The following is a 12,001-nucleotide window of genomic DNA, read 5'->3' on the forward strand; positions in this document are numbered from 1 at the left end:
CGGGACGGGACGGGACGGGACGGGACGGGACGGGACGGGACGGGACGGCGGAGCAGCCGCACCGCCCCAGGCGGGACCCGCCCGCCCCGGCCCAGGGGACACGCTCCAAACACCCACGGGAATCACATCCCTTACTCCAGCACCCTGTCCCCTCGTGTTCGCTCGCCCCCAGCCGAGGCAGCAGCACCAGCCCCCCCCGCGGGCATTAATTAAACCACCCTCAGTTACTTCAACGCAAATTGTTCTTTTTTATTTCCCCTGTGTTTCCACCTGCATCCCCTCCTCTTTTCTCCTCCATACCAAGTTGCAGGCTGCTCTCCTGCCCCTGGACCACATCGTCGTTATAAAAAAAAAGGAGAGTGATTTTTCACACGGGTGGATGCTGATAGGACAAGAGGGAACAGTTTTAAACGGCAAGAGGGGAGGTTTAGATTAGATGTTGGGAGAAAATTCTTCACTACGAGTGTGATGAAGCACTGGCACAGGTTGCCCAGAGAAGCTGTGGATGCCCCATCCCTGGAAGTGTTCAAAGACAGGTTGGATGGGGCTTGGAGCAACCTGGGATAGGGGAAGGTGGCAGTGGGGTTAGAACAGGATGGGCTCTAAAGTCCCATCCAACCCAATTCAGAATTCTATGATTCTGTGATCATTGTAGACTTCTGCCCCCTGTTCATGTCCACCAGTTCGCTGTGTATTCCAGTATTTACATGGAGCTCTGGCTGGGAAAACATTAAGCAGTGTTTGCTCTGGCTGGGAAGGTCCAGTTTCACCACAAACATTGTGTCTTACTCAACCTTGCCTCCCCCTGGCTTAACTAACAGCCCCGTGTGTGACCCATTTTTCTACATGCACGATGAAGCAACTGAGAGGGGGAAAAAATCAGGGCCTTGCTCTGCAGCTTACCTGGCACAGTTAATCTGGAGCTTTAAAATCTCCTCAAAACTGTAAGATATTTTGTTACTGCCCTTTCTTTCTTCCTATGAAACTGAGTAAACTCAAAATGACCAGAAACCTTTACTCTCATCTGTGGGATCACAGTGTGATGACTTGGAGAGTTTTATTTTGGTACAGCCTTGACCCACTTTACGGGCTGTGAAGATACCAGCATTCAGTTATTTCAGCAGCTGCTTTCTGTGTTCTGTTAAAAATCAAAAACAAGACCAAAACAAAATAAACACACCCAAGATTGAACTTGGCACATCCCTAGCAGCAGCATGGAAGGTGGGAGGACACACAGAAAGCTCAGGGAGAAGAGGGATGAAGAAGCAAGTACAACTCCAGCCATGGAAGCAGTGACAACTCTCAGCTGGAAGATGAGAATTTCCTTCTCCAGAACTACTAAATTGTGTGTCATGCTAAAAACAGCCAACCCCAGCAGGGCACCTCTGGGTAAACTTTCACACAAACTCGTGGCAAACTCAGAACTGGAGCAGGAAACCAGTTGCAGCAGGTGATATTGGGGGCAAACAAATGATTTCTAAAGATGTCTAAATGTGATAAGTTTTTGCACTGCTGTTGCTGCTCTGAAGAGAAGCTCACAAGAAAATCAGAACAGCCCGAGGGCAGGGGGTGGGACTGACACTGGAAATCCTGGGCTCACTAGGTCAAAAAGGCCTTGCTAGCGATTTAGGGAGTCTTGGGCTCAGCTCACAGCAGCTGCCTGCGGCAGTGCTCCCCCTCCATGTCGGCACCACAGACTCTCCCCCGGGTTCAGGCTCTGCTTTCTCATCCACTGACAGCAGACACTTTCTAGAGGGCAGGTTTTTTAATTTGCTGGCAAGCAGCAACAAAATTGATTAAAATTGCAAAACACCTTTTCAAATGACTCATTTCCCTATCACAGCACTCCATGTAAATAAGTGACTCCTGTTGTAATTCCCAGAGCTCTGCTCCAGAGCTGTTGAAAGAAGAGGGGTACGCCGGGAACAGGGGCCAGGAGCCAAGCAGAATCTGAAACTCTTCCTCTCTCCCCGTTTCCCAGTCTTCACAAAGCTTTCTGTGACAGTTCCCAGGTCATGGCTTCTTAATCAAGTGAACTAATAACCATCACTTAATGAAGTCCAAGATTTGATGAACGATATTTAAAATCATAGAACCACTGAATGATTTGGGAGGGCAGGGACACCTTCCACCAGACCAGGTTGTTCCAAGACCCATCCAACCTGGCCTTGAACATTTTCTGGGATGGGGCAGCCACAGCATCCCTGGGGAACCTGCATCAGTGCCTCACCACCCATATAGTGAAGCACAAAAGTTCCTCCCTCCAAAAGTGACTAATGAGGACTACTTGAGTGTTTTTTCTTGTCTTGGAAAAAGAAAAAAAAAACAGGGTGGGGGGGAAAAACGCTGGGCTCCCTCAAGAATTGAAAACATTTCTATTTATTTTCAGTGAACCACTTTGGTATTTGGAAATAATTTTATTCAAAGCATTTTATGCAAAGCCTTATATGGCAGCCAAAGGTAAGAGCTACGGCTCTGTAACTCCAACAGAGTTTTTTCTTCATTGAGTCTTTTCAAGTCAACTAAAGTCTTTAGAAATTACTTCCACATAAAATAAAAAAATCCATACCTAGCTCTGCTACATGAAAACAGCATCTGGTAAGTGCCAAAAGAGGTACCTCTGCACTTCGTTGAAGGGTCTTTAATGGCACACCCCATTTCTTAAAACTGCTCTACTGTCATGTTCCATTTGCTCATAAAATACAGCAGCAGTGAAATCCAATCCATAACCACAGTTAAAATGGAGCTCCTGAATTAATGAATGAGAATATAGGCAGCAATTTTCTGCAAATCCAAAGGGCTGGACCCATACAATACCATCACTGGAAGATGAGAATTCCCTTCTCCAGAAATACTAAATCGGGTGCCATTCTAAAGAATGGCCCCTGCAGTTGCCTTGTGTGACCTGTCTTAGGAAGGAGACATCCCAGTCCTCAAAAAATAGGCCCATATATTTATGTTCCTAATGAAATTCTTAACTTTTTCCAAGGGATCGCTCCATACAGATACAGATTAGTACTTGAGAGTAGAGTTCAAGTCACCAAAATTCTTGGTGCTGGACCCCAACCAGATGCCACCACAAAATGCCAGCTGGGGTGTGGAAGGTATCTTACACTGGGGGACAAAGCACCACTCCTCTTCCCAACGAGCACAGAATTACCCTTATACCCTGTGTTCTCCCCACCACTGAGCACACAGGCTGATAAAACACATTCCTCAGTGTTTAGCCATAAGACTCCATCATTCAAGGATTTACCACTAATATTTTCATGCCTGAGTTTTTAATTAAAGGCAACCTAACTCTGGCTGGTGGCTCCTAGGGCACTGAGCAGCAGGAGGGGTGCAGGCAGCACCCCACCAACATATTCCAAGTGGCATGTGTTGGTCAGACACGGTCAATCCACAGCCCCTGACATCTCCGTGGCTATTTGGGAGGGGGGACCTTTAATTTCCATGCAGCCTCTTTGCTGCTGAGTGAGATGTTCTGCTGCAGGCAGAGCCACCAGCCCCTCACCCCCCTGCACCTGGTGATGGGGTGACACTGCACAGAGCCAAGTGACATCAGTGTTGGCACTGAAACCACCTGGGACGCTGGCAGAGCCTCCTGGCTTTGTTTTTCACTGAGTAATGTTTTACAAGGGGGTCAAGGAGAGGTCAAAATATAAAGTTATGAAATGTCAAACTTGCTTTTTGCTAAACCCCGGTATTAATAGCATGAACTCCAGACAGGCAGAGGGATTCGTGACATGAAATAAGTCTCTCCAGAGCCAGGAAACCTCTCAGACAGCCCCAGCCCTGTGTCTATGCCATCAAACGAGACAGGTACATGAAGCATCACTGCGGGATGTGCTGGTTTCCTGGAGAAAACAGAATAAACCAAGCAGTAGCATCACTTCTTCTGTTTTTCCCTTGTTGCAAGAGTTTAATCAGCAGCTCAAACCAAAACATTCTTGTTGGTAAAAAGATGGTGACAATCTAGATCTAATAACTGGAATGTTTTCACTGGGGAATTAAAACTAATTATTCCTTTGCTATTTCATCTTTGTCTCATTTACATTTGAATCCCAGAAGGAACTTCCTCTGTTATATTTGGAAAATGACTGCATAGAAATGGAAAAACAACACGGTTGAAGTACTCAGAGATGCATCAAGAATTTACCTATTAACTTTTATGGCAGAAGTCTGGTTATGCCAAGTCCTAAATGGTTGAAAATGAGTAGAAATACTGTGGTTTTTTCCAACCACTGCTGAATGCAGAGCCTGAAGGCATTTAAGATTGTGCACACAAAGGCAAACAAACAGCTGGGGCAGGAGGTTGTGTTGAAGGTGTAATTACACATTAGCCAGAGCAGAGCAGGTCACTCTTTCATTTGTACTGGAAGTAAGGGGCACTCCAGTGGTGACACTGTGTGCCGAGGGAAACCTCTGCCTTCCCCACCCTGTGGCTCTCCAGTTCCAGACTCAAGCCTTGCTGTCCTTGCTGTGAGGTTTTACCGCAGGATAACGAGTCCCTACATTTTTTACAAGGTAAACTTGTAGTGAATAAAGACTCTTTAGTGTTGTTAAAGCAAAATCACTGTGGTATCCCACCTTATCCCAGTCGGTCTTACCCACTTAGCCTGCCTGTGATTTCCAGTGGAAATATTCTTGTGAGAGTTTCCTTACTCCCTTCAGTGAAAAGGAACCAGGTTAGCAAAGATCTGCAGCTTATACTGCCAAAACTAATCCTATGAATTATGACACATCCAGCCCCTCCACAAGCACCATCTCCAAGGCATGGCCCTCAGCAGCTGTGGCACATCTGGGTCCAGAAAACCACTGCTGTCTCCAGCTCATCTCCAAGTAAACTCTCAAGTAGCTGTCAACAGGGCAGAAAAAGGATCAGCTGCCACAAGGCTGCCTGAATAACACTTCACCAAGTTGGAGAGCTTTAGATCTCATTAAACCCTCATGAGGTTTGAGAGAGGAGAGATGTTGCAGGATCACCATTAAGAGTGATTCCCACTCCAGAGCAGCAAAATCCTGGAATTGCACAATGTTGGCTGAGCCTGAATTGAGGGTCAGTGGCCTGGGGACAGGTGGGTGGCACACCAGTTTACAAACAATCCCTGGAACACCACTGTTTGCAGATCATAGTACTCCTTGTCATTACGTAACACAGGTATTTTCAAAAAAAATTAACGCCACCTCACCCAAGTTTTAAGATAATGGAGGGATAGTCAATTACAGGTACAGAAAAAACATCATAAAGCAGCAGCTGGGGCTTTGTTATGGGTTTTGGTTCCCCACCAAATAAAATTGTGACATGTGATTGTAACTCCATAAAGGCACCTCCTCTTGACATGAGTTTCCCCAAGAAATCTTTCTCTAGGACTGCAGTGTTCTGGGAGCAGGTACTGCTGTTTGCTGTGTGTATGTAGGACACCTTTGATCTGCTTCAAGGACAAGGATGCTCTGAGCAGGAGCCAGTCTCAGCTGGCACCGCACTGTGCTTGCCACCAGCGAGGCTCTGGGCACTGTAAGAGAGCAGGTGGGAAGCAGGACAACAGGATCAAGTCTGCAGCTACTTGGAACACAACCAGCTCCTCTTGGTGGGGCGAAGGAAAGCCAGGAAGTTCCTCATTACCCTTCAAATTTGGTAAAACGCTGGGATATGGAAATAAGAGACAGAAACAAACCTGGGAGGAGTTGAGTGCACAGATCACACAGTGCAGAGAGCTGTGTGTAACATCCCTGTGCCCTTAACACAGGGTGATGCAATGCACAGGATTGCTGGGGCAAACTCAGCCGGGCTCCTGGGCCTGAATTCTCTGGGTTGTTTTGCCCTTCTGGCTGACCGCTGTCCAGCAGATCAAGCACGATGCTTTAGCATTAACTTTCAAGGTCTTACACAGAGAGAGCTTAAGGAACTTATTGAACTTTTGACATTGTACATACCTGTTACCCCACAAGATCAAAAAGAGTAGACTTTTTGGTCCAAGTGTAGTATTTACTCAAGCCTGCTGTAATCCCAGGTTTACAGACTGACCTAGAGCCCCCTAAGTTCCACACAAAGGACTCCTTGTAAGACATGCTTTAAAGATGCACCTGTTACCTAGGCAAGGTTTACAGGGTGCTCCATTACTTCACATTCCTGAAGACCTTTGGGGAAGCCCCCTTTCCCAAAATGCTTAGGGCTGAAATTTGCCAGGCTTCTAGTGCTACAGTTCAGCACATCAAACTCAGCAGCTGAAAGATGAAATCCTGGCTCCACTAAAGGTGATGGCAAGATGCCTGATGACTTCAGTGCAGCCCAGGCTTCACACAAAATGATATTCAGTGTTTGTTGAAGCTTTCTTTTTTTTCCTATTTGCTCTAGTGCAGGCTGTCCTAAACAACTGCTTTATATACAGTTAGCTGCAGCTTTTCTGAATTTTGTGAAATAAAATATGAGGTTTGAAGGGATCCCCTGCATTCCTTCAACCACTCTGGGCAGGCTTTGTTGGTGCCTTCCTCCTTCCTCAAACACAGCATGCAGCCTCACTGGACGCTACAGAATTGCTGTAGACTTATGCTGCTGTAGCTGAAAGGAAGATCAAACTGAGTATTCAATTACTTGTGCTCTCAAAGATATTTATTCCCCGAGATGAAACTCCTAAATGTGTTCTTATTGCCATTCCATCTTCTATTATTATTATTAGCATGCTGCTGCTTTCAGACCTATGGAGATGTCAACACCAGTTACTGGCAGCAAAACTGAAAGATGAGAGCATGACAGGGAAATGTTCAGAATTATGAATCATGTGCAAGAACAGACGAGACACTTGATCTTCCTTAATTCTAGGAGAGTACGCAGGGGTTTTTTCCTCAGATTTATGTTTTTCCAAGATCTATTTCAGATGCTGCAGTGATTTAAAAGCTGAGTGAGGTGAAGAGCAACAGGTACTGTCTGGGGGACAAACTCCCAGAGAGGAAAGGTGCTCTTGGAGCAATGAGCACAGGTGTTTGTGAAAGAGACAGGACGTCCCTACCAGCATTGAGTTCTTGGCCCAGAGTCTGTGTGAATATAAATGCAATGCTGAAAAGGAAAAGTCAACTTGCTTCACAGCATCTCTTATTATCCTGCTTGTGCTGCACCCTCCTGTTGTTACAGGTGGTATCTGGGAAAGTCAGGCACTTGCACACATGGCTGTAGTTTATAATAACAGCTCTGCAGCAATATGATTTCATAAAAGTCTGTATTTAAAGATGGGAAGATCAGTGATGAAAGCCACAAGTCTCATCCTGTAATGGCTTCTTCCCCCATCAATACCACAGACAGTTCCCTTGCTGTCGTCTCCTCTGTATTTCCATTTGGATGTCAAGGGCCCTCACTCAGGGAATGTGGAGAATAAAAAGCCAGAAGTCCCAACAACTCTGAGACACATCCAATATCTGGTGCTCAGTTTCAGACATCCAGCTTCCAGAGGGCCCTCAACAGCCACCCTGAGGAAATGAACCCTCTAAATGAATCTCTCTTCAGTCTCTGGCTCTGACTCTGTCAGCCCTCCTCAGCTCTTGACACAAAAACACCAGAGCCAAACCACAGCCAGAGGATACACAGCCATTGTTTCAAGGGAAAAATCAGTGTTACTCCCCCTGGAAGTGACCCTTTCTGTCCATCTGCATCAGAGGGCAAAGCCCAAAGATCCCAGCAAATCTGCCTCACTGATGGTCTTACCCACTCCAGCCAGACCTGAAAAGGCTCTTTCTGCAAGCAGCTCATCCCTCACACCTCTCTGGTCACATACATCTCCTTCACCTTAATCCATCGCACACCAGCTCTTTTTTTTATTGCCATGTAAAACCAGTTCCTAACGTACATGAATGTGTAAGACTTCTGTACACAGGGTGTACCCCTGATCTCTGCAATGAGTGACTGAGGGAGCCTCCAAACCACCCTGTCCTGAAGGTGAGAGGGTACCAAGAAGATCCCTCCATCTACAAAATTTTTTGTAATACTCTTGCCCAAAGAGTGTGAGTGACTTGTTTTAGGAGAATACAAGTTTGGGTAGGTGTGAGTTGGGTGGCTATTCTTGTGCCCTTAAGTGTTAATCCTTTTACTTTCACCCTTGCAAAACAAGCTAAGAACCACCAGGATCTGCTAAGAGCCCAGGAATAGCTGCCAGCAGCTGCACCTCACAGGCATCAGCAGCCTAAAACCAGATGGTTTCTACTAACCATTAACAGCAAGATTAACCAGCTACTCAGATCCAAGGGGCAGACTGATAACCTGGCTTCAGTATCTGAGGGAAACATCCCTCGGGGGGGAAGATCCACCTGATGGTTTCATTATGAGGACGACAGATACCTTCCCACAACAGCGACTTTTGCAGCCAAGGTTCAAGTACCCAGTGAACATTTTAATTTAAGAAACTGGTGTATGTATTTGTTCTTTTAGAAAGATTCCGCAAAGAAAAGCCTAAAACATCATCCCTTACTCAGTTGAAACAAGATTTTTAGCAACAGATTTAGGGAAAAACATATTTCAATGCTATCTCAAGATATGAGTGCACATATTCCACGTCTGTACGTCAGCAAAACTTGGGCTTTGAGTTTCAGTGGCTTCTCTGCAATCATGAGTACAAGTAGCACATTTTTGTTTCAAGAGGAAAGACAAGAATAGGAACAGAAAAAAAGATTAAATTTACTGAAATAACTGCTCACACTCAAATAATTCCAAGCCTCCACTCACCCATGCATAGCAAGATTTCTGATGAAATAATAATCGATGACTTCATATATGTTGGCAATATAAAAATCAGTTTTCTCAGTTTTGCCCATGTATATCATCAGAAAACAGAAAGCCAGACTTAGAGTAAGCACTTGCCAAGAACTTTCTCAAAGAAATACATTCTCCCCTTTTGGTGTAGAGATCAGATCTCCTCTTTCCAAAGGAGATACAGCCTTGCTTCACTTACCTCCTCCATAGGTGGTAGCACACATGATGGATGTTGTCCAGGCAATCTGGCTGTAGGAGATGCTGAAAACAGCTTGGATCTCTTTAAAGTAGATTGTGAAAGCTTTAGGAAAGGTAAATGCAAACCCGATTGTGATGGAGGCTCCAAACACCACTGCCCAGCCCCATCCACCATCGGGGGGGACATAGCCCAGGTCTGAAAGGACTGGAGGAGACATGGTCAGAGCAGATTCCAGAGCAAACCCTGCTTCCCGATGTCCTGCAGAGCAGAGGAGATGTGTTGTACAGAATATGCATAACATGTTGTCAGGCATCATTTTAAAGCAAAATAAAATAATTTAGAGGTACAGAGAATCACCCACTCTTAAAGCCTTAATCCTTTTGCTGCCTTTTAACAGTTCTATTGTTCAATTCTAACACAACCAAGATCACTCTTCCCTCTCCTGTAACCCTGTCCAGCTCTTCCACCTGTATTTTAAATACATACCCTCAAAATACTTCTATGGCCTCCATGTCCAGGGACAGACCTCAGTTCCAGATGAAGTCAATGCATCCACTTTCTGTTCTCTCCCACATCCAGCCTGTGGCTCTGTGTCCACCTCAGGAGATGGCTTCTGGAGGTGACTCCTGTCACAGTCCCTCTGGAGAGAACCCTGTGCTGTGGTTGTACCTTTTTTAGGGTGAATCCTTCATTGTGTACTTCTCAGGTGTGGGTGGAAGTCCTCATGATTTCAGGTTATTCCTGCTCAAAAGAGTAATCCCCATGATGTAAACAGCAGGTGATCAGCCCCACAGTGGGCCCAGCTCCCCTGTTCTGCAGGGGGACAGGGCTCTTTTGGCTGTTGCTTCCCTCAAACCAACAGCCAAACTGAGCAACTGCTTGCAAAGGGGCTGAAGTTTCTTCCTTCTTAGGGGCAGCAATTCCACTTGTGCCTGATGCCTGCCAGGTTACCAGATTATGCTCAGGAACAACACAGATCAAAGAGGGCATTCACTCATTTGCATTCTTCCCATTTTCCCTGGTCATTAAAATAAAATGGGGATAAAAGGAAAAGTAAGTAAAACATACATTTCTTTTCTATGAGTCTTTCAGATACATCAGGGATGAGTTTTGGAATCTCTTTGCTAAACAGCCAGACCTCCATTGAAATCATTCAGTCCTGTCCTGAAAGGTAATGGCTGATTTTTGTTCTTGCCATAGCCTTTCTTCACTGTCTTTGTTGCTAGAGTCCGAAACCATTCATCTCCATTTATTTTTAATTAAAGGAAGTTCATGTACGCCCATGTTCAGTGCTCTAAAGACTGGTGCTCTAACCACTGCTGGTTCTGGAGGCCCTCAGAGGGTGAGAGGGAGAGGATCACCACGCACCTACTCCATCCTCACCCTCATCCCTTGGCATCCACTCCCTGCCTCTATGGGTGAGGAGGTATGGTCAGAGCCAGTCTAACAGGACAGAGACTGTCCCACACATGGCTCCAAGCTTTGATCCACTAAGACCCAGGAGAGGATTCACTGCCGTTTACACAGAACCACAGAATGGTTTGGGTTGGAAGGGACCTTAAAGGTCATCCAGCTCCAACCCCTTGCCAAGAATTTCACTGGAACATGAGAGAAACTTGACTGTAAGTGGAAAAAATACTAGCCCAAAATGTTATATTTAATAAATCCAGTCTTTAAGAACTCTAATTCCTATCTTGATAATATCCAGGATGGCAAGTTGTTGGGTTTCCTGACATTTCTTTGCTGCATCAGGAGATGACCAACTAAGTCTTTTGGAGTAAAATGATAAATAATAAGGAAAATGCCCCGTTACACTATGAGGAATGCTATGTTTTAATTTCAGGATCAAGGAAGATTGTACTTGCAAGTTTCCCTTGCTCTGGTAATAAAGTGGTCTGATAGATATTCATGAAATATTATTTTTCCATTACAGGTATCCACAGTATATGGAACATTCTGATGCAGTCTATTATACCCATCACTTAAGTCTTTCCATAAAAAGAAATAATTTTCTTTTAGAATTACATTAACTCTACTTCACTACTGTAAGGTGAGATTTTAAAAGGAAAACCTAAGTTAAAAAGTAATAGTGGTGATGTTGGAATGCCTGTCTGTTGATGTTTAAGGGATTTTATTACTCATCAAATTGCACTTCATTTCACTGCTTCTTTCATTTATGGTTATTCTACCCAAATTTAGGCCACTCAAATATTATGGAGAATACCAAGATCCCAAAAATATTGACATATACTAGTGGTACTGAAATTAGGCAAAATAAAACTGATTAAGGGGTGGTTATAGTGAGGACACGTTTCCTTATTTAACATTACATTCGGTATTCACAAATATATTGTTTCACAGTCTACCAAAATTTAGGATATGCAAAATTCTCAGGCCCCTCAAATACAAATTTTTTTGTTAGTCCTTTAAAAAAGGTTGAGCCTGAACTTTATACATAGGATTAAAAAGAAAGGTTATTTTTATTACTATCAATTCTAAAACTGTGACTAATTATACACCACCTTTAGAAGTCTTACATGATGAATATATTTGTGCATTTCATTTGATTTGATGTTTAATGAGAGATATATTGAGAAGACATTATCATAAAATCAGATTATGGTATCAGATCCTTGTCCATCTTTTCTCTATCAAGGCAAATTCTTACATAATACAGAAAACCAAAGAGAGGAACCAAAGTTAAATGAAAAGGTAGTGTACAGTCAAAAATAAAAATCACACCAGCTGAACCTTACTTCCCCAACTGTAAAACAAGGCTTCCAGAGGAAGATTTAAGGGAATCCAATTTGGAGATTATAAAATTTGGGGTTATTTTTAGAGGGTTCAATAGCCTGAGCAATCAGCAGATGGTGATGCGATACAGTCCCAGTCTCCCGTCATTTCTCCTCTAGCACGCTGCTTTCTGAGACTTCAGCACTAAGGAGGGCTCAGGACCATTCTCTCACAGGCATTACCCCTGCTGTTACCACCCTCTTAACCACAACTTTGCAGTTTTAAAGTGAGAGTTGTCTTTGTCTGGCACAAATTTACTTGTCAGCTCT

The 12,001-nt window shown here is 44.4% G+C and overlaps 1 protein-coding gene across 2 annotated transcripts in view; it reads right to left on the minus strand.

The window, feature by feature from the left end:
• The window catches only part of LOC121658058 (monocarboxylate transporter 2-like), a 35,306-nt gene extending 25,537 nt beyond the window's left edge, over positions 1-9,769 (minus strand). Inside the window, exons 1-2 of one of the 2 annotated variants that reach the window (XM_042014470.1) lie at positions 9,426-9,769; positions 8,940-9,197 (exon numbers count right to left, since the gene is read on the minus strand). In XM_042014470.1, coding sequence (XP_041870404.1) covers positions 8,940-9,156 — 217 coding nt within the window. In that variant the 5' untranslated portion in view covers positions 9,157-9,197; positions 9,426-9,769. Of the gene's footprint in view, positions 8-8,939; positions 9,198-9,425 lie in introns of those variants that run through there. The other variant, XM_042014461.1, reaches the window with a different exon arrangement.
• Positions 9,770-12,001: the final 2,232 nt, after the last annotated feature.

Source organism: Corvus kubaryi, unplaced genomic scaffold (genome assembly GCF_017639235.1).
Source record: "Corvus kubaryi isolate FWS band 111438036 unplaced genomic scaffold, C.kubaryi_AGA036_p1.0 136, whole genome shotgun sequence".
Lineage (NCBI taxonomy): Eukaryota > Metazoa > Chordata > Aves > Passeriformes > Corvidae > Corvus > Corvus kubaryi.